This window comes from Callithrix jacchus, chromosome 1, assembly GCF_049354715.1.
Source record: "Callithrix jacchus isolate 240 chromosome 1, calJac240_pri, whole genome shotgun sequence".
In the NCBI taxonomy this organism is placed as follows: domain Eukaryota; kingdom Metazoa; phylum Chordata; class Mammalia; order Primates; family Cebidae; genus Callithrix; species Callithrix jacchus.
Window position 1 is genome coordinate 159780410 of NC_133502.1, and position 26825 is coordinate 159807234.

The 26825-nt window shown below is 37.3% G+C and overlaps 1 protein-coding gene across 7 annotated transcripts in view; it reads right to left on the reverse strand.

The window, feature by feature from the left end:
- ECPAS (Ecm29 proteasome adaptor and scaffold) overlaps positions 1-26825 on the reverse strand; it is a 119681-nt gene that overhangs the window by 65398 nt on the left and 27458 nt on the right. For all 7 annotated transcript variants that reach the window (XR_013535875.1, XM_009001202.6, XM_078374239.1 and 4 more), the window contains 7 exons: positions 21828-21958; positions 14418-14534; positions 12363-12481; positions 10754-10903; positions 7321-7489; positions 4003-4142; positions 875-956 (listed from right to left, as the gene is read on the reverse strand). Coding sequence is in view for 6 of the 7 variants with exons in the window: in XM_009001202.6 (XP_008999450.2) it covers positions 875-956; positions 4003-4142; positions 7321-7489; positions 10754-10903; positions 12363-12481; positions 14418-14534; positions 21828-21958 (908 nt within the window). In the remaining variant the exon portion in view is untranslated. The remainder of the gene's footprint in view (positions 1-874; positions 957-4002; positions 4143-7320; positions 7490-10753; positions 10904-12362; positions 12482-14417; positions 14535-21827; positions 21959-26825) is intronic.

The window sequence follows — 26825 nt, forward strand, 5'->3', positions numbered from 1 at the left end:
TTGCTGCTTCATCAAGGATGTTCTTAAGTAAAGCTGAGTTTTATTCCTTTTTTTGTTTTTTAAATGAGTACGTGACAGTGAAGAATAGAATGACTGTTAGTCATCTGATGACATAGCTTAGATGTGTGGTAGGAACCTAGCCAGTACATTCACCATTGCTTTTGTATCATAAGTGCAAATATTGTCAGAGTACATTAAAAAAAGGCCTTCACAAAAGGCATGCAAACAAATAATCCTTGTCTGTCTGGGTTTAGACTTGGAATACTTTTAAACACAGGCAAAAGTCTTACTCTGAGCCTTTAGAAGAACCCATCTTTTGTTCTAGATTCTAGACCAGAAGTCTGCAAACTATAGCCCACAGTACGAATCTGGCCCACCAATTATTTTGATAAGGTCTGTGAGTTAAGCATCATTTTTACATTTTTTTAATGGTTAAAAATATCAAAGGAATAATATTTTTTAATACATGAAAACTACATGAAATTCAAACATCAGTATCCACCAAGTTTCACTGGCACACAACCATGCTCATTTGGTTATGTATTGCCTATGGCTGCTTTCATGTAACAAGAGTTGAGTAGCTGCAACCTCAGAGACCATAAGGCCTGCAAAACCTAAAAAAATTGCAGAAAAAATCTGTCAATCCCTACACTAGACAGTTTGCATTGTTATTTAGGAATCTGAATTTACAACACCAGATCCAGTAAACTACGTTACCAGGTTTTACTTCATCTAAACTAACATGACTTAACAACAATTTTGTTACAGCACAGATTCAGCCTAAATCAAACTAGGAGAAAATATACAAATATATATAGTTCATGTCAACAAAATACTTTTCATGCTGATGTAAGAATAAATCAAAACAACCTACCTCTTTTGTCTTCAGTGGTATATCTCCAAGGTACACCTTGTACATCTTATTAATGATGGCAGGATTATTCCAGTCAATTAAGCTATGGAAAGTTTCAACACAGGTTGATAAAATTATTTTTTCCTCCTCCTTTAGTAATTCCAAAAAATTATAGCCCCAACTTTTCTTAACAAAAAAAAAATGTTAGAAACACACAAATGAAATGGGCAACTCACACTGTAGAAAGAAACGAAAAGAAAGGGACTAATTTCTATCAGTTTGTTTGTTTTCGTTTTTACAGTGAGAGAAAGTGAGAAATTTATTGCATGGCACCAAGCAAGGAGAATTGGGCAGCTAACACTTAAGATCCAAACTCTTCCGTGGCTTACAAGTGAGGCTTTGTTTTGTTTTTTTTTTTTTTAATTGTACTTTGGGCTCTGGGGTTTAAACCAAAACAAATACAAATCACTTAACCCACCTTGACTCAACAGATTATTGTATCCAATGGCACAATTTGCTGCCACAAGAAAACCAGACACTGCTCCTATACAGATGGATACTCAGGACCCATGGCATGGAGCAACTCCAACACAGCAGAGCTTTACTACACTTGTTCAAAGAGGTCTGGGGCAGGGTAAGATTCATCTTTTTAACCATTCGGCAATTCAAAAGTGATAACGAAAGTGACTAAAAAATTTGTGCCCATGAAATTAAGCCACACCTAGGACACTTGCAAGCCATTCTATTTCTCTAATGTTATGTCACTGTGATTTCCAGCATCCCCCTCTTATCTACCAGTACATACCTGCAGTTTTAATTCTGCATAGTAGTTATGTTGCTATTAGTCACTAAGACTTAATTCTGTTTGGGCCCCACAATAAGGTGAATTCAGCTATAAGATGATTGGTGAAGGCTGGGCACTGCGGCTCACACCTGTAATCCCAGCACTTAGTCAGGCTGAGGCAGACTGATCACCTGAGGTCAGGAATTCAAGACCAGCCTGGTCAGCACAGGGAAACCCCATCTTTACTAAAAGAACCAAAATTAGCCAGGCGTGGTGGTATGCACAACCAACCCCAACTACTCAGGAGGCTGAGATAGGAGAATCACTTGAACCCAAGAGGCAGAGGTTGCAGTTAGCTGAGATCGAGCACTGTTACTCCAGCCTGGGTGACAGAGTGAGACTCCGTCTCAAAAAAAAAAAAAAAAAAAAAAAATGACTGGTGATTCACTCCCACCCTCTGCAGCAGATCCCACCAATCATTTCAGAAACCTAGCAATAATGCAATCCTTCCTTTCATTTGACTGGTTTACCACACTATATTCTCTCTGCCCTTTGACATTGGTTCTACTTTCAAGCTGTCCTGTGTTTGTGCAAACACAACTTAGGAAGCTGCTTTGACTGCTTTTCTGATTCATCTTTTCTTTCAAAGTTTACCAATATGCTTCTTCTTTGAACAGACACAATCCCACTATCCTCAGAGGCATTCTACAATTCTATTTTAGGTATGATTCACCCATATCTTTCCTCAGCTGATTGTTACTAACTACTCCTCAAGATCCGCCATTGCTTTTCTTTCATAATACTTGTGGTTTAAAGATTTCAGACAAAGCAAACACTTTAGTAAAACAAACTAAAAACTTAGTAGTAATTAACTTCATTCATATTTTGGCAGATACATGATATTCCATAAAGATACATATAGTAATTTACTTAACTATATCCTCATTATGGAAAAATGAATTTTTTTCACATTTTTAACAATGATAGGAAATGATAATAATGAACAAATCTGTAACATTTTTCTAAATCTCTCTGTTTTTGAGTGATTTCCTCAGGATAAATTCCCAGAAGACTGATATAAAAGGATAGAAATATCCTTAAGATTCATTACGATTCACTTATTGCAAACCACTTTCCAAAACTTCAATTTATAATGCCAATCAACAGGGTATAAAAATAGCAGTTTTAGCCAGGCGTGGTGGCTCACGCCTGTAATCCCAGCACTTTGGGATGCCAAGGCAGGCAGATCACCTGAGCTCAGAAGTCCGAGAGCAGCCTGGGCAACATGTTAAAACCCTGTTTCTACTAAAAGTACAAAAATTATCCAGGCGTGATGGTGGGCACCTATAGTCCCAGCTACTTGGGAGGCTGAGGCACAAGAATCGCTTGAACCCGGGAAGCAGAGGTTGCAGTGAGTCAAGATCGTGCCACTGCACTCCTGTCTGGGCAACAGAGTGAGACTCTGTCTCAAAAAATAAAAATAAAAATAGCAGTGTCAATAGAAACATAAATGGGTTTATCAACTGCTACTGGTACCCCATTCATTTATTTTTCATTGACTTTATTTCTTACACAGAAAGAATATTTTCTATAAGTCTATTTGCTATCTGTATCTCCTGGTATGTTAATCAGAATCTATTCAGCAACTCTTTTCATGAATGTAATTTTCACTGTATTAAACATAATACATACATAGTCTTTATTAAAAGTAATCTCAAATGGTTTAAGAGAGAGAAAAAAATAAAAATTAGTAACTTCTCAGAACTAACACTTTTTTTTTGAGACAGGGTTTCGCTCCATAGCCCAGGCTGAAGTGCAGTGGTGCAATCTCGGCTCACTGCAACCTCTACACCTCCCAGGTTCATGTGATTCTCCTACCTCAGCCTCCCAAGTAGCTGGGATCACAGGTGCCCACCACCACGCTTGACTAACTGTTGTATTTTTAGTAGAGATGGGGTTTCACCACATTGGCCAGGCTCAAACTCCTGACTTCAAGTGATCCACCCGTCTCAGCCTCCCAAAGTGCTGGGATTACAGGCATGAGCCACAGCATCCGGCCAGGAACTGACACTTTTCTTAACATCAATTCTGAAAGTTCATCTACCTAGTCAAAAGTCTCATTGATTGTGATGACATTTCTAACCTATTCCAGCTATAAACACCATCTCCACACAGATTTTCTTCTCTGTCTTACACAGAATGCAACTCCTTAGCAAATTTTATTACAAGCTAGGTATATTTCATAATCTCCACTAAGTTGATTGCCTCATTACATAAGATCCTTAAAAAAGTAATAATATGTGATAAGTAAGCTTTTAAAAATCTAGCCCTTTCAATCTTAAAAGCTTAACAGGGAAGTGGTTACCTCTGTTTGCTTTTCAGTTCCAGGTCTGCTGCTGTTGCCACACTGTGGCGTGTATCACTAGAAGCAACCACCAAATGGAGAACAGCTTCAAGTTCAGGCACCTGTTCAGCTTCTATGAATTTCACTATTCCCAGTTTGCACTATAGATAAATGAAGAGAAGGAGAAAGAATGGTCAGGGAAGCAAAGGACACCCACTCTACTGCTTAACATATCAGTGTGGTCATAAGCCAAAGATGAACAGTAACAAGAATAGCAGCTCCTACTTAGGCTTACAATGTGTCAGGGACTGTACTAAGCACACATATTCATAATTTCACTTAATCCTCACAATCTATGAGATAGGTATTATTATACCCACATTTTAGCTAAGGACACTGAGGCAAGACTTAAAAGATTAAAACACAGGTAAATGATGAAGGCAGGATTCAAACCTAAGTCTCTCTGACTCCAAAATTATTATGATATACAGCCTCCCTAGTGAGGTCACACAGCCTCTCTAGAGTGATGAAGTTTTGAAGTCCAAATTTGGAGCCTCCAGATAAGAGGTTGATACACTAGGAATAAAGTGTTCCATGGACTCTGACAGTTCAAAAATAGTGAAATAATTCACATTCCATCGAGTTTCACTCTATTGCTAACATACAAAGGATATGATTTCAAATACTGGCTACTCAATGCAAGAGAAATTCTAAACGAATAGTATTCAATTTCACTGACTGGCTGAAATGAAACAGACTAAAGAGAGATTCTGATTAGAACTTCATGCAATGTAAAGATGTTATGAATTTCATTACAAATGACTCTATTTAGGATAAATACACCTGAAAAATAAGATTTCATTTTTATCTTAAAAAATCAGTCAAATAATAGTTTTTACATATACTAGAATAAAGCTTACAATTATTAAATAAGAAAAAATACAATTTAAAAAGATATAACAAATCAAAAATGGGCCTGCCTTCTCTCCCCTGCTCAACACAACTTACTTTTAACAACAACTACAACAGAAAAGATTCAAATATTTGTGCAGCCATAAAGAGGACAGTTATGGAAGTCAAGTACACAAAGACATAAACAAAAAAATGTGTAAAGAAAACCAAAAATGATACAGATGTCCATCAATAGGAGACTGGTTTAAAAATACCATATATAATTGTATACAAACATTAAAAAGAATTACTTTTCAAAAAAATTCAAAATATTGTTCAATACAAAAATCAAACTACAAATAATGTATTACATGACAAGTAGAAATGTGTTGTTTAAAACTGTGAACACACACACACTCACAGAGCAAACTGCAGACAGATGACAAACTAGTGTAACAGGATTCCAGGTAATTTTTTGTTTTTTGAAACAGAGTCTTGCTCTGTCACCCAGGCTGGAGTGCAGTGGTGCAATCATGGCTCACTGCAACCTCCGCCTCCTGGGTTCAAGCAATTCTTGTGCCTCAGCCTCCCCAGTAGCTGGGACTACAAGCACACACCACCATGCCCAGCTAATTTTTGTTTTAGTAGAGACGGGGTTTCGCCATGTTGGCCAGGCTGATCTCAAACTGCTGAACTCAAGTGATCTGCCCAATATGACCCCCCAAAGTGTTGGGATTACAGGCATGAGCCACTGCGCTGTTTTTTTTTCTTTTACACAGAGTCTTGCTCTATCACCCAGGCTGGAGGGCAGTGGCACAATCTCAGCTCACAGCAACTCCCAACTCCTGAGTTCAAGTGATTCTCATGCCTCAGCCTCCCAAGTAGCTAGGTTTACAGGCATGTACCACCACACCCAGCTAATATTTGTAATTCTAGCAGAGACGGGATCTCATTATGTTGCCCAGCGTGGTCTCAAACTCCTGGCCTTAGGAGTGATCCACCCGCCTTAGCCTCACTGCAACAGGTGTGAGCCACCATGTCCAGCCCCTTAATTTTTAATTTCGCTTTCTACTATTCTTAACTACTTGAATATTTATATTAAGTTTATAATTAGAAAAAAAAACATGTTTTACTTGGAAGAAAAAGTATAAAACAAAGAGATATTTTAAAATTAGAGGAAAACAGCTTTCATCCCTGAAACTAAACTGTTTGTTTCAGCACTAGATTATGAAACTGACAAAACATATACAGAGACATATTGGCAAATAATGACCAATATAAGACTATAATTGAACAATAACCATTTTCCTCCAGCATTTGTAGCTTTAGCCCTCAGATAAACCTAGGTTCAAAGCTTGGTACTAGAAGTGAAACCCTGGTAAATCTCAAAACTTCCATGCCTTTCAGAAAATGGAACTAACAATTTCTATACCTCACTTGGTTGCTGTGAGGATTAAATGAGAGATTATATTCAAAGTACCCAGTACAGTGTCTGTCACATAGATTGAACTCAAAAAAGAGTGGCTTCTGTTAACTCTTTACCTTTACTTACATAATAGTTTAAGAAGGATAAAAGATCCATAAAACATGAAGAAGGAAATCAAATCAATTATACCCCTCACTGAATAAAACATTCTATAAATTTGTGAATGGCAAGAATACCCCGCTTGCCTCTTTTTCCCTCTACTGGGAACAGTTTTAATCAATGGTCACTTACATTCCCAAAAAGAAAAGGATCAAATCATTTAGACTGCCATGGAGAAATAAAGAAAGGATTAGAAGACTAACCCATGTTGCTTGAATTCCAAAATAATTACATACTGATCTCATCTGTTCTTCCCTGAAGTGCCTGATGACACAGGCACAGTGAGGCACCTTCTCTGTAGAGCACCAGTCATTTTTAAAAGCTGCTCAGAGAACATCTGTGTCCTGTTTAAATCCAGAATAAAATTCTTAATGCCAATTTTTAAATTCCCAAGAAGTAATATAACAGGGAGTCATGCTTTTCCCCACACTGTCACCTGTGAAGTGTTGGGCTCCTCACTTTACATAAAATGTACAGCCCTAAAAAGTTGAATAATGTAAGAAAAATTGTATTTTAACTGCCACAAAAAAGCTAGATAATAATTAAACCTACAATTTAAAAACTAAAATGACAAAAGTTAAAAATTTGTAAAAAACAAATTAAACATATTCAATTTATAAGTGAGTTATACTGGAAGTATGTAAACAACATTAGAAAAGCTAAACAGCATATCCCACTCCTCCCTGCCCCTAGGGCTTAATAAATAACTAGCATGAAGAAAACACATTACATCAACTGCTCCTTTCAAACATATTTCATTAGAGAGCCTGAATATACTATAATTATGTTATAAATGGTTCATGGACTTCATAGGGGCAAGTGTCCAGGATCAAGCACTATTATGAGCAAGTAGTATGTGATACCTGTTCCAATTGTTCAGGTGTCCATGGGTTATCACCAATAACTCGTTTAGCTGCATAAAAGCTCATTCCTGGAGGCGGCTGTGGGATTCCAGAAACTCCTCCACTGTTTGAAGAAGAACCCTGTGCTGAAGATGAATTTTGGCGACTCTGGGATTCATTTAACACATATCTGGAAAGGAAATAACACTTTAAACCTCTATAAAAACACAAGCATTTACATCTATACGTGTATATAAAACAATCAATCATATACTGTCCTCCTACTGTATTTTACTAGAAGAATAAATACTTGAAATTAAAACTTCATCATAAAAAAACTTTTAAGGTATCTAGAAAAGGTATCTAAATCTTCAGCAAATTAACCAGAAGAGCACATCACTTAACTTGGTTACAAATGAACTACAACCATTACCAACGATGAATATAAATATTTTGATCACTCTCAGTCTACAAATGATAGCTCTAAAAGCCACTCCAGAATCACCACATTTTGAGCTTTTAGCTGCCAAATATGGAGAAAAGTTTGCTGACATAGGGGACTGGGAGAAGCCACTGTTGTACACCCAAAGCAGAGTATTTCTACAGTCATTCTCATTTCTACAAAGTTGTAATTCACCTTCAGTCCTCCCTGAAGTCTTCATCCCTACATTGGAAAACCCACTGAAACCTCCAAACGACATACCACATAATCACATAAAGTCCCCAAAATGAAAGAAATCAAAAGGGCCCAAAGAAGAGAAGTTACACAAGAACTGACTTTTCCCATTATATGTTCAATGCCCTTTGCACCACCTGGTTAAATTATCACCTTTATTTCATTTTGGCTTCTATGGAGGAGAAAGAAGATCTCCAAGAAATTCATTTTGATCCTATTAAACTGGTATTACTCATCTACAAAATGAAGTTTTTAATATAAATATTAATTCAAATCTCTTAAAACTAAAGGTCTATGCTGATAACTTCCATTATCATATTGGATATTAAACTAAAATATCCACTATAATAAAAGTTCAAGAAAACACTTAGAACTTGATAGCATAAATTATTCCACATTACTTACATGTCACATTCATTCAATTCCTAATCTATTTTTTTAAAACCTGTTAAGGAATCGCTTTAATATTATTATATAAACGACACAAGTTCTCATTAGTAAGAAAAATGTGAAGAATCAATGGCTTGATTACATCATATTTCTAAGGTAAATCTGAATTTCAAGGCTTATTTATCAAAACCATCAACACCTGTCATTCTGGCTGCCTACTGATTTAACAAACATAAAAAGAAGTTTATTTCTAAGTTATAGCAAGACTGGCAGCATTAAGTAAATCAATCAGTAAGTATGCACATCTTAATACTGTATAAAACATCCTAAGGCTGCGTATGGTGGCTCAGGCCTATAATCCCACCACTTTGGGAGGCCGAGGTGAGAGGATCGCTTGAGCCCAGGAGTTTAAGACCAGCCTGGGCAACATGTTGACACCTTATCGCTACAAAAAATGTAAAAGAAAATTAGCTGGGTATGGTGGCGTGCACCTGTAGTCCCAGCTACTCAGGAGGCTGAAGTAAGAGGATTGCTTGAATCCAGGAAGTCAAGGCTGCAGTGCGTTGCCACTGCACACCAGCCTGGGTGACAGAGTGAGGCCCTGTCTCAAACAAACTAACAAACACCAACTTAAACACAAGACAGAGGAATATAAGGAGATGTAAGATGGAGTCTCTGCCATCTGGAGTAAGCTGAGACAGTAACAATGTAACACATGTAACAGAATCTGCCATTTTATCAGATGCAAAGAAACTGCTGAGAAATAAGAAGTGATATAACAGGTGGTGAGAGTGAACATGGAGTGACTGAAGGCCCAGAACATTGGGCTACCAAACAAGAGGGGCAGGAGGAGAACAAACTGGTTCATCACACCACATGAACTCTCTTGTCTCTGGATTGAGAGACAAATGATATGGAGCCCCATATGCCAAGCTTATCATGTACACATATTTTTGTGATCAGGAAAGAATCAAGATGAAAACAGCATTTTGGAAAAGTTTCTCTGGCAGCAGGACAAAATAAGTAGACTAGAAGTAGATAGCAATCAGGGCTCCATGGCAGAGACCAAAGCTACAAGAACAACTCCTGGCTACAAGAGGCTCACCATCTACTACGGGAGATGGAAATGTCTACAACGCAGGAGAAACACACAGTGCCCATACAAGCAGGTATTTTGTGTTATTATGACACAGAAATTAGTGCAATTATATCTTCCTGGGGCAAGAAATTTGTCAGAGACAAACAGAGTTGGCATTTAAGCCAGTTTGGGATCCTTTTTTCTTTTTCCTTTTCTCTTTGTTTTTGTTTTTGAGACAGGGTCTTGTTCTGTCACCAGGCTGGAGTGCAATAGCATGAATCATAGCTCACTACAGCCTCAACCTCCCAGACTCAATCAATACTCTAGCCTCAGCCTCCCAAGTAGCTGGAACTATAGGTGCATGCCATGGGGTCTGGCTAATTTTTGTATTTTTTGTAGAAACAGGGTTTTTTCATTTTGCCCAGGCTGGTCTCAAACTTCTGGGTTCAAGGGATCTGTCTGCCTTGGCCTCTCAAAGTGCTGAGATTACAGATGTGAGCCACTGTAAATGGCTGGGATGCTTTTTTTCAAAGTGTCTTTTTGCTTTCTTTCTTTCTTTTTTGAAGAAGCATTCAAGGCAGAGAGAAAAGCATTCTCTTAAGAAATAAAAGGCAAGGACACATAAGAGTGCATGAAATGCATGAGTGTATTAATGACTAGACATGAGAAACCAAGGTGTTGACTGGATCTGTGTTTTAAAAACGGGAAAAGCATAGAGAGGAGGTGTAAAGAGATTTGAAGAAGTGGAGCCACTGGGAAAGAAATTATGACAAGACTTGAAAAGAGGCAAACTAGATGATAGCAGTGGGAAGGGTTCCAGGCACAGCAAGGAGAAGAGGGCATTATGAAACTGATATTGTAGCAACAAAAAAGAGAAAAGCTGGTGACAACTCATCACTGTATGGCTAGGTGGCAAGGAAAATCATCGCAGCACTGATACTAACTTCAAAAGAGAAACTTTCTTTTGAAAGACAGTCTGTCTCGCTCTGTCACCCAGGCTGGTCTGAAATTCCTAGCCCCAAGTGATCCTCCTACCTCCGCCTAAGAGGAACTGTTTTTATGGGGATAGACTGATTTCATCTTGGGCAGGTAGCATCTAAAATCACAAAAGCAACTCAGCTTCAGTAAGTCCAATAAGCAGTGAAGCTGAAGTTTAAAAGAGGTTTCGAAGAAAAAAACTTTGTAAATGTAAGTGGATGTTGAGATGCATTTATTTACTAGTGAGACTGGAATCATTTAAAATAGTACTTAACTCCACACAGTAAAAGCAGTCAAGAACAAGGTTGCTTTGTTTTTATTTTGTAACTCACCCGTAAGGCATCAGAAGGACATCTAGCATGAAGTCCAAAAGCAGCTGCACAGTCTTTGGTTTCTCAGCAAGATTAAACGGAGAAGCTGATTTTGATGATTCAACAGGGTATTTCATGTGAAAAAGGGTTGGTATTAAAAGATGCATTAAGCTGAAAAAACAATTACATTTATTGCAGCTACTTAAAAATGAGATTTTTATACATGCAAGAAACAGACAAAAATCACATAACAAAAACTGGCAGTTGTAAGCAAGAGACACTGATTTTCAACACCACTAATTTATAAAGTCCTAATCTAGGGACTCGCCTATATTTCTTTCTTATTGAAAGCTCAATATATTGAGTGATGATTAGCATTTAGCCAATCTGGCTCATCACTAAAATTATATGAAAAAATACATAAAATGGGTTCAATGTTAATATCTGAAGTTTCCACAAGAGATTTTATATTAAATCTTAAGTGAAGTTCAACTTATAACTTGTCTTTTCAAAAAAAATTATTTTTGGCCTTGGTCTCACATCTATAATTGCAGAACTCTGAGAGACCAAGGTGCTGGGATTACAGGCGTGAGCCACTGCACCTGACCAAGATGGGTAGATGATTTGAAATCAGGAGTTCAAGACAAGCCTGGCCAACATGGTGAAACCCCTGTCTCTACTAAAAATACAAAAAGTTAGCTGTGCATGGTGGCAGGGGCCTGTAATCCCAGCTACTCAGGAGGCTGAGGCAAGAGAATCACTTCAACTCAGAAGGCGGAGGTTGCAGTGCACCAAGATTGTGCCACTATACTCCAGCCTGGGCAACAGAGTGAGACTCTGTCTCAAAAAAAAAAATTATTTCCCACAACTAAAGTTATTCTGAATTTTGAAAATTAAAAAATCAACCATATTAATATTTTAATACAATATTAACATTTCTATTGCACTAATTTAAGTAACAGGCTTCAGTAATTCCTTTCACTAACACCTTTTGATACTCTTAAAACATATGAAAACAATTTCAAACCATGTTTTAATGTCTATTAATTTTACTTGTAAACTTCTGTATTAACAGTCTTTCTTTAAAAATAAATATGCTCTAAAAGGTGAACTGAAAACACGATTTAACTCCATCTTTCCTCTACACTCTTCATCACGATTCTATGACAGGGCTACAACACAGAACTTTTGGCTAAGCCTAGAAACAAGTAATGTTATCTAAAAACCTTTCCACCTCTCCAGTTCCCACATTAATACAAACAAGCGCTCTGTTCCTTAAGAAAATCACTCTGAAACTTTATATCCTCCAAGATAGAAATGTTTTGATGCAAATTATTTTTAACTGTAATTTTTGCAATCATGTTAAATTAACTGCTTCAAGATAACTAGGCAAAAAAATGGATAGACTTAGATAAATGTTGTTAGTTCTGCACATTTTTCAATGTTCACATCAAGAAATTTTATGATAGTATTAATAAAACAGTAACTTTGAGGTACCACAGAAAACTCTTGTCAGCTAAAGCAGTTCAAGGCCTCCCATTTGCCCAAGTAAAACCAAATGTGTGAAATAACATTTGAAAGGCAGTTGTTGATTCCTGCAGGAGGGAAATTAGAGTTGAGGAAACCATACCTATCCTGCTGCGGCTGAGGCTTCCCTTCCATGGCAGTAAGAAGCGTAGGGGCCAGTTCACATTGTTTTTCCACTGGTAGGCGAGGATAGCCCATTTTAACATAAATTATAGTAAAATTCTAATGCAATAAGAGAAAAGCAAGTCAGTGTGAAGGAAATACTCTGATTTCAATGAAAATTGATAACAAGAGAGTTATGGTTACAACAAACACATTGTAAACAGGAATCATCCTCCCTCCACATGTTTATTATACCTTTACCAACTACTGTATCTCAGAGAAAGAATTCCAGTCCAACTTATTCCAAACGCTTGCTTTAATGCAGGCCTCATGTGAGGAAGCATGGCCTAATCTAAAGCATTCATATATGCAATTTCTTATCATGGAGAATTAAAAAATAATCAATCAACCTATTTACACCTACAAACTACACATTAGCATCAGATCTCCCAGTTTATTGCATTAATCCTTACAAGCTAGGAGGAGATCAGGTGTTGACAAATGCTAGGGTGCCATTTCCCAACTGGTCAAATGACTAAAACAACCTTAGTATACTGCAGCACTCTGTGGTTCCTCACTCTAGTAACTCACCAATGCATGATGAACCAAGCATCACAAGTCTGAAAACCCTAAATTCGAAATGCTACAAAATCTGAAACTTTATGAGTGCCAACAAGACCCACAAAGGAAATGCTCATTAGGGCATCTCAGATTTTGGATTTGGGATGCTAAATCAGGTCAAATATTCCAAAATCCAAAACACTTACGGTCCAAAGAATTTCAGATAAGGGATTCTCAACCTGTATCACTATAATCTGTGTGAATACTGGATTTTAAGCAAACCCATAAATACAATCTGGATTAACACCTAAGATTAAGATTTGCTTTTCTGAATAATTCTTTTTTTTGTTGTTTCCCCACTGGAGACAGTCTCGCTCTGTCACCCAGGCTGCAGTACTGTGGTGTGATCTTGGCTCACTGCAACCTCCACCTCCCTGGTTCAAGTGATTCTCCTATCTCAGCCTCCTGAGTACCTGGGACTACAGGCATGCGCCACCATGCCTGGTTAGTTTTTGTATTTTTAGTAGAGACGAGTTTTCACTATGTTGGCCAGGCTGGTCTTGAACTCCCAACCTTGTGATCCACCCGCCTCGTGATCCACCCACCTCGGCTTCCCAAAGTGCTGAGATTACAGGCATAAGCCACCATGCCCAGCCTCTGATGAATTCTTTACTAAAGTAAATGGGCTTCATAAGATGATTTCTTTAAATAAATTCTATTTGACATTTTTATTGGCACACAGTGTTCCTATTTGCTTAAAGAAAGCAGCATGCGTAATTGAGCCAAATAGCCAGAACAGGAACAGACAAAACGATGTCTGGACCAATAGGTAGCTCCAAAAGTTTTGTGACTCCAGATGTTAGATAAGATTCAATCGATTCTGTTTGAATGCTGGGAACTACAAGGACCAGGAAAAAAACATCACCTGCCATCACACAGGATCAACATTTTTTACATTTAATTTTCATGAAGACAAGAATTTAAAAGGAACATTTCTTACCAGCCTCAGATTTACTCCACTTTAAAAAAAGGATACCTTTCTGAATATACACATCAAAAACACAAAAGATTTTTTAAACTCACTTTCATGTATCTTGTTGCCATTTTACTCGCTTTTTTCTTCCATTATGCTTTATTCATGCCTAAGCTGCATAATGCTTCTCTCTATTCAGACCCATCTCACATAGTCTCTTACCAAAAATCAAATCAGTCTTTTATGTAACATACCTGACAAGTCATTTCACCAACAATCCTTTGCCCAATGTAAACAGCCATTCATTACTGTCTTCCTACCATTTCCTTTAACGCAGCATTTCCTCTGGATTGATACTCAGTGGAAAAACAGTGTGTAATTAAAAGAAAAACATCTCCTCATGTTTCATTTAGAGGTGGACTATGGTGAAATTCTAAGCTTGCCAATATGTTAATGACATCTGATAAATGTTATGAAAGAAAACTCGCTAAAAGTCAGAAAATATTCCAATACAACACTCACTGTGACAAAGGAAACTGCAGCAGGGTCCTGGTACTGAACCAACAGTGTCTCTACTGGAAGCTGTATTTTGGGGCGGCTTTTTATACGTTTATTCAGATGGACCAGCAGTTCCATTACCTAAAATACGAAGAGATGGGAACTGAAGTTACTGATCATATCTTAAAAACCACTCATCTTAAAATTCATTTCTCAGATGTTACCTATGTTAGTGAATAGTAGCTACTTTGTTCTTTTAAAGGGTGCAATTCCATATCCCAGAAAGGGAGCATATACTACATGAGTCTTGTTCAAAAATGCTGTCTCCCAAAAATCTATGCACTTGTGAATTTACCTTTTTTTTTCCTCCCTGAGACAGTCTCGCTCTGTTGCCCAGGCTGGAGTGCAGTGGCATGATCTCAGCTCATTGCAACCTCCACCTTCTGAGTTCAAGCTGAGTAGCTGGGATTACAGGTGTGAGCCACCGTGCCTGTCCAAGTGAATTTATTTTTACAATGTCCTTTAGTTAAACAAAGTTGAGGTCCAACTTGGGCCTAGACTGAAGCATAGTCCCCCAAGATGAACAGATTATTGCAACACACCATTAATACAATGAAAAGGGAGAAACACAAGATACAGTGGGTTTCCAGAAGAGAAAGTATCTGCCACATCAAGAAGGACTATAAAGAAGAAGTGACAGGAACACTGAGTCCTGAAGATTGAAAGAATTCCAACCAAAGTATCAGTTGTAAGAAGGTACAGGGCACAATGCATTTGACAGAAGCCCATAATGATAAGAGTTCATAAAAGCAGGGTCTGGATTACATACAGATTCTGGCAAAAATTGAGGCATTTCTATTGCATTCTGAAGATCATCCAATACTGTAAAATAATTTGTAAAAACAAGCTTCCTCTCCTTTAAGTGGGAAAAGAAAGCAAAAATAGGAATTGACAAGTCAACAATTTGCATGGGTACAAAGGGATGTAAAGAGGCTTGTGTCAAGTGACCTCAACCATATTACAATCAAAAGATTGCCTGCCAACAGAGAAGAAATTGAGCATTGAAAATAGGATTTTTAGAAGGTCTCGCCTAAGACAGACTCAAGAGTTTAAGATAATTATTCTGCACGGCCAGGTTTTCACTATTCTCCCTCATTTCTGAAATTTGTGCTCTAGCCTCAAAGTATACACAAGAAAAGCTGTAGGGATGTTTGACAGTGACAGCAAAAATTCCAAGAGATCTAGAACAATAATGAAACAGGTAAATTACATTTAAAAATCAAAACAAAGCTATAATTAATGTTTGTTAAATGAATGATAAAACAGTAATAATAAAATAGCTAACATTTATCACGCAGTTCCTATGCACTCTGCCGCCAGGCACTCCTTATCTAATATGATTCTCATGACAACCAGTGAGGTGGTGTCATTCCCATTTTATAGATGAGGAGGAAGCAGAAGCCTCAAGTAAGGTAACTTGTCTGAAGATACTAGGTCAGCAAGCGGCAAAAGTCAAGATATGATGCCAGAGCCCATTTTTTTTTTAACCTTTTCAAACACTGATATTTGAACTCACATCAGGAAAAGTGTCAGTGAGACATGATACCTTCCAAGAAGCTAGAAATTTGCATTGCCAACCATACTACATCTGAACTTCCTACCTGTCCTGGATCAGTGATACCGTTAGGCAACAGGAGAAAAGAATCAGGAGGAACTAGTCTAAAGGAAAAGAGTCCTCTTCCGACATTCTAATCTAGGCTGATTCCTAGAGGGACTCTAGAGCAAATTATTATCGACGGTGATAGAGAATCCTGCCCACAATTACATGCTTTTTTTTAAATAATAAATTTATTTTGATTTTTTTTTTTTGAGACAGGGTCTCACTCTGCCACCCAGTCTGGAGTTCAGTGGCATTATCATAGCCAACTGCAGCCTTGAACTCCTAGTCTCAAGCAATCTTCCTATCTCAGCCTCTGCAGTTGCTGGGACTACAAGCACATGCTACCATGCATGGCTTTTTTCTTTTTCTTTTTTTTTTTTTGGGTATTAATGAGATCTCGCTGTGTTGCCTAGGCTCATCTCAAATGATCTTCCCAGCCTCCCAGAGTGCTGGAATTACAGGCGTGAGCCATTAATCTTGGCCTATTTTGAATTTTAAATGGATTAATTACTTAATTTTCTACTAGTATTATTATCATGTTAAATATTGGTGAATTTCCTAAAAATGGTTATATCTTGTCTGGAATCCTCTATAAACCAACAAAACTTTAAAAATCACTTGTGGAATTCAAATAACATTTCAAAGGCTACTGTAAAGATTAAATGAAAAGATAAGTCAAAGAGTTGAGCACAATGCTTAAAATAAAACAGGCTATTTCAGCTGTTTGATTCCATTTCCCTTCCTCCAAAAGTTTTCAAACTTAACCAATTTGACATGCATAAATAAAAATACTATTTTATTAGTTAAAATTTAATATATTAAGTTCAAAATGATTACATTTATCCTTATTACCTTATTCTGTTTTATTGCTTTTGAAAGTTATAATAGAAATATACATTTATGGCTGCGGGCAGTGGCTCACACCTGTAATCCCAGCACTTTGGAAAGCTGAGGCAGGCGGATCACCTGAGGTCAGGAGTTCAAGACCAGTGTGGCCAACGTGGTAAAACTCCACCTCTACAAAAAATACAAAAATTAGCTGGGCATGATGGCAGGCGCCTGTAATCATCCCAGCTACTTGGGAGGCCAAGGCAGAAGACATGCTTGAACCCGGGAAGTGGAGGTTGCAGTGAGCTAAGATCGACCATTGCACTCCAGCTTGACAATAAGAGTGAAATGCCAACTCAAAAAAAAAAAAAAAGAAAGAAAGAAAGATATATTTTGTAATAAATCAAGTGAAAAGTCTTAAGCAAATCTTTTCCCTTGTCCTTTCACAGCCCCTTGAAGATACCAGTGTTGACAGATAACAAGAAAGTGAGAGAGAAAGAAAGAGAAGGAAACAAAGGGAGAAAGGGAGAGGACGAATAGATCAAGTGATAAAATAGGTTAATAATCACGTATATTAATCACGTATATTTCAAAATAGTTAGAAGATCTAAAATGTTCCCAACCCAAAGTAACAATAAATGAGGTGATGAGTATCCTAAATACTGATTTAATTATTACATATTACATACATGTATCAAAATATCACATGTGCCCCATAAATATATAATTATGTATCAATAAAAAGTCTTAAAAACTTTTAAATAGGTAATAACCACAATAACTGATGTAAATGCCCTCAACTCAAACTTCAAAAATATGTGACATTTCCATTGTACTAAGAGATACAGCCAAAGTAAATAAGGTTAAAATTATAGACTGGGGCAAAGATTTATCAGAGAGACAGAAGGAAGACAATGGTTAACAATACTAATTTCAGATAAAATAGGTTTTGAAGAAAAAAACCTTAAGGAATTCAAAAGATAAAAAATATACATAAAATACTATAGCTATTAATAAAGACAAGATGTTAAACTTGCACATCAAAATGCACCAAGTCAACATTATAAAAACTTAAAAGAAATATAGAAAAACTGCAACAGCAGTAGGACATTACTCTTCAATACTACCAACTCATAATAGTCTGAAAGGCAGGTTCAAGATATAAATGCATAATATTACTAATGAATGGCCTTGGCACATGCTGAGCTCCATATTCCACAAGGAGGAGGTATTCTTTCTACCTTTTCTGAAAGCTTTTTCTTATAAACATTAGAATACACTTTGACAGACTGTAACATTTGCACACTATGGTTCTCTGACCAGAATGCAATAAAACCAGGCAAATTTTATATCAAATATTTTGAAACTAAAATCAATACTCTTATAAATTAATAAGTCAAAAATCAAACTGCACATCAATATAACTAAATAACTAAAATAATCATCAAAGAGAAATTCATAAGCTGAGTCATTTTTGGTTCTTTTTAAAAATAAACATATTATAATTAAAGAATAAAGTATTTAACTTGACAGTCAAGGTTACATTTTGAAGCTCAAAAGCCCTGGGTTCAAATCCTGGCCTGACCATATGTTACCTGACCTTAAACAATTTCATTAATCATTCCAAGACTCAGCTTCATCTGTAAAATAGGGATAATGCCTACACCTCACATAACCTCATGAGGACATAAGTCCTTAGCACTTTTCTTAATACATAAGAACAATTGCCCGGTTATTATATAAATTAAAACTTTACACAAGAAAAACATATCCAAAAAAGGAAATAATTTGATAAAAATAGAAAAAAATACAGTTAAAAAGGGAAAATTAATCTAAAAGCTGGGTTTCTTTTTAAAATGGCCATTAAAACTTTGGCAGCAATAATAAAATCAGAAACAAGAATAGAATTTCCCATTTGAAATAATGGGACTATTAAGAATATATTAAGAATAATAGTAGAAAGTTATGTGAGATGGATATGCTCATCTGCTTCAGTAAACATTTAAAATCTCTATCTATTCCATAAAATCATGTTGTAAAATCGCAAACATACATAATAAAATTTATTTTTTAAAAAGAGAATACTAGTATGTATGATAGAAGTGAATGATACACAACTGAACATTAAAGTAGATGGACAGAGATGAATGACTTTCTATTAAGAGATAGTATGATAGAAGTGAATGACACACAACTGAACATTACAGTAGATGGACGGAGATGAATGACTTTCTATTAAGAGATAAAATACAAAGAAACAAAAAAATTCGAAGATGTAAATAAGTTTAAAACTACTGACTCGGCCTGGACTAATGCAAAAGTTCCCTGTTTGTTCTCCAGGTCTCCACTCTTGGCCTCTACTCCAAGTGCTTCTCCAGCCAACAGCTAGTGATGGTGGCAATACCATCAGTACCCTTTCAAATCAGTGCCCCTGCAATACTTCTTTCCTCCTATCAGGCTTCCTCTCATGCACTGGGGACATCACTGTGGTCTTTTCCAATTTCCTTTTTTTTTTTTTGAAAGAGAAAGAAAAAGAGGGAAAAAGAAATATTACTTCATTCCTAAAATAGGTATCAATAATGGCCGATCGATATTTTGTGTGTTTAAAGTAGATAATGTATATTTTGTGTGTTTAAAGTGGAGAGCTCTATTGAGTTTATTGTTCTAGATCTGAGTTCAAGTCCTGGAAATCGTTATCAATTTTCTATCTCGTTGAATCTAAATCTCATTATGGGTCTTATGTATCTGGGTGTTAAGATCTCTTATTATTACATTAATCCTTTTACCCTTTTTTCCTTGTAGCTTTAAAATCTATTTTATTAATTATGAGAATTGTAACTCCTGCTTTTTATTTCTTTATTTTTGCTCTCCATTTGGTTGGTTTTTTTCCAACCCTTTATTTTGAGTCTTTGTATATCTTTAGATATACCATTAGATTTTGTCTGTATCTTTTAATTGGGGGATTTAGTCGATTCAAATTTAGGGTTACTGCCATTTGATATTAACTGGCTATTTTATCCTTTCGTTGATGTAAATTCTTCTTTATGTTATTGCTCTTTACTTTTTGGTGTATTTTTAGAAAGGCTTATACTGGTTGCCAATTTCCTAAAGGCATCACACTCTGTCCCAACTCATAACACCTGTACAGGGCCTCTCTATCCTTAATGGTCTCCCCATCTCTCTGCCTGGCTACTTCCTGCACAACACAGAGGCCTCCCTTACATCCCACACTTAGTCTAAATTATGTCTCAAATATATTCTTTCATAAAATCTTTTCCTTTTTCATCTTGGCATGTATCACAAATTATAACTATGTACTACTTGCCTGACTGTTTTATACTGATTTCCCCCAACTAGGTGTTGTCATCATTCATAACCATATCCCCAAGACCTGGCATATAGAAGGCCCTCAGTAAATATTTGCTAAAATTGAGGCCGAGGCAGGTGGATCACGAGGTCAAGAGACTGAGACCATCCTGGTCAACATGGTGAAACCCCGTCTCTACTAAAAAAAAATACAAAAAATTAGCTGGGCATGGTGGCGCGTGCCCGTAATCCCAGCTACTCAGGAGGCTGAGGCAGGAGAACTGCCTGAACCCAGGAGGCGGAGGTTGCGGTGAACCGAGATCGCACCATTGCACTCCAGCCTGGGTAACAAGATCGAAACTCCGTCTCAAAAAAAAAAAAAAGAAACTGATAAAGGTAGGTAAGTAAACAGAAATCAACGCATGAAGGGCCTTTTAGACCTTGCTATCCTAAGGATAAGAGAAGGCCACAGAAGAGTTTTAAATAGAAGAGTGACATAATCAAATGCATGTCTATCTCAGCAAAGGATTAACAGTAGACACGTCAAATACATGACAAGAATGCCCATTCCCTCCTGTAAAGAGACATAAACATAAGAGACATTCTTAAAGATACTCTTTCTGCACTGAACCCAAATCAGACCTTGGAATCCCTCTCAGGGCAGACCTCCAGGAAGTCAGTGCCAGTTAGAGTGGCCCAAGGAATAAAACCTGACCATAGTTCAAAGACTGGATGATCTGCTATAAATATACTGGAAGACTAATGAACTATTCTACAAATCAAAAGGAAAATGTTCCATGTAGAACAGTTAGGTTAAAAAATGAAAATAGTGGCCAGGCAAGTGGTTCATGCCTATAATCCCAGCACTTTGGGAGGCTGAAACAGGCAGATTGCTTGAGCCCATGAGTTTGAGACTAGACTGGGCAACAGAGTGAAACCCTGTCTCTATAAAAAGTTTAAACATTAGCTGGGCATGGTGGTCTGCATTTGTAGTCCCACCTATTTGGGAGGCTGAGGTAGGAAGATGGCCAAAGCCCAGAAGATTGAGGTTGTTGTAAACTGTGATTGTCACTGCACTCCAGCCTGGGCAACAGAGTGAGACCCAAGCTCAAAAGAAAAAAAAGTAAAGAGAGAAGGGGAGGGGGGAGGAGATGATGACGATGATACTGATGTGATAACAAAAGTCATCCAACTTTTGTAAGAGTACTTTGCAGAATCCTAAAACAGGAGCTATACAATATTGTGCTTAAATATATTTAATTTTGCTTACTTTTAGTTAAGGTTATATTCATTGTCAACCAATAACTAAAGAGTATTTTTGCCCCATTACCACTTGACTTTCATATTGGAATCAAGGGCATGGATTTCAGATCATGCCTCCATACATTCCAGGATAATTATCTCAACTATATTATCTGGCACTGATGCCAAGTATATAGTTGGTGCTAAGGGCAGCTGTGCAAAGCATACAAAAGCTACTTTTAAAACATAAAAGCTAGTTCTAGACTTACTCTCCATTTTGAAAGGCCATAATTAAGATCACAAACCTAGATTTCAGTAATAGGAACAGAAAACTCACTTGAAAAATGTATATTCATTTATTCATCATTAAATTCCCCCAGCTGTCACAGCATGCTTACCTTTTTACGTACTCCTTCTTGGGTGCTAGACAGTTTGAGCAAAACAGGAGGAAGGAATTTAGATATAATATTCTGTAACTGTTCATCTGTTTCAGCATGGCCAAGTCGTAAAAAGACCCGTTCAAGCTGATCTATAATATAAAAAGAAAAAAAGAGAGAGAACTTAGCAAACCAAACACAACCAAGACCAATTATTTTTATAGCTTATTCCTTTTTTCTGTACTGCAATCCTTTAGTCAGAACTTTAACCATAGCCAGCCCTGTACAGATTATTTTGACACAGCTACAAAACACCACCAAAAAGGTGAATGGTACTATCCTGATCTACCCTTTAGAATGGAGGAAAACAAAACCAAGAATAACAGAATTTTCTCCCACATGCAACGTTATTCAGTTTTTCTAAAGGAACTGGATACTGGAAAGGATATAGAATTTCTGAAGGCATTTTCTGGAACTGGGTAGTAGAGCAAGGCAGCAAAAACTTTAATCAGATACCATCAGATATTAGGGAAAATGTATCTATCCTGGTGAAATCATCTTACTGATTAAGTTTCTCCAAAGACAGAATCACTGCACATTACTGTATTAGGGTTACCTAGTTAGAAACACACAGCCAAGTTTCCCCAAGAAAGCCACTATGAGACACACATGTTAAATGACACCATGGGGATGCTCTCAGCAAAACCCAGACTGTGATAAAGGACAGACCAGGCAACTTCTTCAACCAGTACACTGCAGGGGCAAGAGGGAAGGTGGGGGTAAAGGGGAGCAAATGCAAACAACTAGATATCTGATTTTAAGGAATTACTGTTAAAATTGTTTTAGGTACTATAATAGTATTATGGTTATGTTTGTTTTTTAAAGGTTCCTACAAAAATTGTCAATGGCAATTAGGGAGCTTTATAAAGAGCTAAGAATGTTCTATATTTAGATCTGGGTGATGATTACAGAGATAAATACATTAATAAAAATTTATCAAGCTCTATATGTTCATACCTTCTACTGTACCTACTATACTTCAATTTAAAATATATATTTAAAGGAGTCATTTTCTAAAGATAAAAAGATGGAAGTATTTGCAGGTGAAATAATAGCTACTGGAATTTTCTTTAAATAATGAGGAGACACTCGGAAGGGGACCAGGATTGACCACTAACTGATAATTATTCAAGCTTCATGACAGATACTGAGAATTACTATTGTGTTTGCCAGAAATTTTCCACAATAATTTTTCAATGGAAAATAGCTTAGATAGATATAGATTGCTCAATAGATCAATCAATGACAGAGATACAGATAGGTACATGGATAGACAGACAGATCAACAGATCGAATGATCAATCCTGAGCAGCAAGAAGCACACCCAATACCCAGAATTGATCTTGTTTTTCAATACCATTCTCCAGTAAAAGGAACCAAGTCCCTGGAAAAATGGCTTGGGGCAGGGCAAAAACAAGACGCGCCTGAAGCATCTTATAGTGCCTAAAAGGAAATGGAACACAGGGTCAGGCATGGTGGCTCATGTCTATAATCCCAACACTTTGAGAGACTAAAGCGGGAGGATCACTTGAGGCCAGGAGTTCAAGACCAACCTGGTCAACATAGAGACACCCCGTTTCCACAAAAAAAAAAAAAGGAAAAATTAGCCAGGCATGGTGGCAAGTACCTATGGACCCGGTTGCTTCAGAGGCTGAGGTAGGAGAACTGCTTGGGCCTGGGAGGCTGAGGCTGCATACAGTGAGCCGTGATGGTGCCACTGCACTCCAGCCTGGGTGACACAGTAAGACCCTGTCTCAAAAATAAAGAAATGGAACAAGTCAAAGGGATACAGAAATCAACCTGAAAGAACTCCTAATAGCCCAAGCCATGACAATAGAAGGAACAAAATAAGTAACAATATTGGATTATAAGCCAAAATAGAAATCTACATGAGTCCATACAGTTGGAAATAATTATTGAATGATAAAAGAAACTGGGGGGAAAGAGGCAAAATTTTCTTATAGGAGAATTCAAAATAATATATGTGGCTATTTCCCCCTACAGGAGGTGGAGTTTAATTCCTGCCCACCCTCCCGCTTGAGGGTAGACTACATTTAGTGACTGCTTCCTTAGAATACAAAAAAGGGAGAAATGTTAACTTCACAGTAAACTGCCAAATAGTATCTTAGTTCAGTGAAGAAGGTTAACCTCATGATGTCATGCAGATATCATGTGTCCCTGAAATGATATGACAAGAAAGGCATTTTACCTCTCTGGTAGTCATCACAAAAACCCATAACCCAAATCAAATCATAAGTAAAACAACAGAAAAACCCAAACTAGGGGACATGCCATAAGACACCTGGCCAGTACTCCTCAAGATTTTCAAGATCATGAAAAATAAGAAAAGACTAAAAAACTGTATCAGACCAGAGAAGGCTGGGAAACATTACAAATAAATGGTACCTTGCACAGGATCTTGGTGGGAGAAAAAGGACATTAATGGAAAAACTGGTAAAATCCAAATAAAGTCTCAAATTTAGTTTAAAAAATGAATAATAAAAAGAAAGAAGGGATGGAGGAAAGAAAGACAGGCACATTCTGAGACTACCATACAGTGATTCTATTTGATAAATGCTGAATGCTGCTATAAAAGGAGCTCTCAGGAATGCTGAGTTCAACTCACAGTGTTTCTGGAAGGAACAGCTCCTTAGTGCCTTACTGCTCTTAGGCCATAGAAATTACCTATGAATTTGAGCTACAGAAACTGGAAACAACTGTTATGTGGACAAAGGCAGAAACTTAAACTCATAATAAATCAACCTAGAGAATCTCCGCCACAGTTAAAGAAACCGGGGGTGGGTGGCGCAGGTGGAATATCTAGTTCCTGTTACTTTTCATGCCATCATTTGGATGCTTCCTATCTATGCCCAGTATAGTACCTAACATCTTCCCTCCCTCACGAGACAGGCAAATTTAACATCCTAAGCACAATAAAATTACGAGAACGTGGGAATGGGAAGAAAGAGCACCAACCCCTATGTGAGAAGGTCCCGCTAAAACAGGCTGGGTACACCAGAGGAAGAGGTAAAGCCTTCTACCTGCTTTGAAGTGAATCAATTTAACATTGTTAGACCATCTTTACAGATCCATCTATACTTAAACAAAAGATAATCTTGTTCAAATTTCACAAAAAGGAAGAAACATCAACATCTACAGATATAGCCAACTACTAAATTTTTCTTTCTTTTCCTTTTTTTTTTTTCTAATAAGACAGAGTCTTGCTGTCACCCAGGCTAGAGTACAGTGCTGCTATCATGGCTCACTGCAGCCTCAACCTCCTGGACTCAAGCTATCCTCCTACTTCAGCCTCCCAAGTAGCTGGGACTACAGGCATACGCCAAAACACCCAGCTGATATCTTATTTTTTGTAAAGACAGTCTCACTGTGTTCCCCAGGCTGGTCTTGAAACCCTGGACTCAAGTGATCCTCACACTTTGGTCTCCCAAAGTGCTGGGATTACAAGTATGAGCCACCGCACCCAGCCTAAGTTTTTTGAGTATAATTAAACTTACCATTCCTTCCTTATAGGACTTCTGAGTTTCTAGTTATGCTTAGAAAAGCCATTTTCACTGCAAGATTTTTTTTTTAAATATTGTATTGTACGGAAAAGAGTTAACACAGACCTAAGACTGCTACCTGTAGAAAGGCTTGCTTTCTAGCTAAGCCTGGCCCTTGGCTGGCAGCTGGAAACTTGGATTTCAGCAGGGTTTCCACCATTCCCAGAACTGCTAAGAGTGGTTCACTCTTAGTGTGCCTATCTGTACAAACAACGTTGTTTATGCCGAACAACAGCTTCCCTTCAGGGAGGAGTTTTGGTACATTTTAGGGAGAAGGTACCAACATGACCAGCCCCAAACAAAAACCTGAGGCATCAAGTCTCTGATGAACATCTCTGGTGGATACCAATTCACACCTGTTGTCACAACTCACTTCTGGAGGAATCAAGCATGTCCTGTGTGACTCCATCAGAAGGTTCTTAGAAGCTTGCACTTGGTTTCCTCCAGACTCCACTCACATGCCTTTTCCCTTTGGCGACCCTGCTATACTAAATCTTAGCTAAGAGTACAAATATATGCTGAGGTCTGTGAGTCCTACTAGACAATCAGTGAAGCTAAGAGTGAACTTGGAGACTCCTGCAAGGTATATTTATCTATGTTTTCTTCCAAGCACACTTATGATTTTTCTTTCTGCATTCAAGTCTTTGATCCATCTGGAATTTTCTTTTGGTATACGGAGGGATGTAGGAAACAAGTCTTTTGTGGGTTTTTTAAATCTTCTTAACTGTGTAATAACACATACAGAAAATCATATAAAACATAAATGCACAGTTTAATGAATTATTATAAACAATCTTGTAACTAACACCCAAGTCAAGAAGAAAATTTATTTTGAAGCCTGCATAAAGATTTGTACTGGTCTCAAAACAGAACTGGAAAGGACTGAAAGATGGTATAACATAAAAAAGCACAGTGAGTTTTTAAGGACTCACCTAAGGTCACAGATGTAATTAGCAGAGTAGGAAGAAGAATGGAGTCTTCTGACCTTTAGTCTAAAAATCCTTGCCTATGCCACACAACTGTCTCCAAAAATGGCCCTATTTTCTATCGGGTACCCATACTATACATACTATACCCTATACAGAAAGTTTTATTTGAGAGAATATCCAAAGTTTCACCAGAATGTGTTTTATTCAGGCAGCATTTATTACAAAAATGGAAAATATACAAATTCAAAGGTCAGAAAACAGCACTAGAGAGCTCACTACTATGATTAAGAAGCTAACTATATATGTGATCAACTGCAATTCAACCTTTCTCCTCTTCCTCCCTGCTCATCAAAATTCTCTCTTCCTTCAAGCCCCAGCACCTTCCTAGTTTCATAGTGAAGCACTCATTCTCTTATCTAGGCCACTCATTCAAGTATCTACTGAAACTCCACCATGTGCCAGAGCTTAGT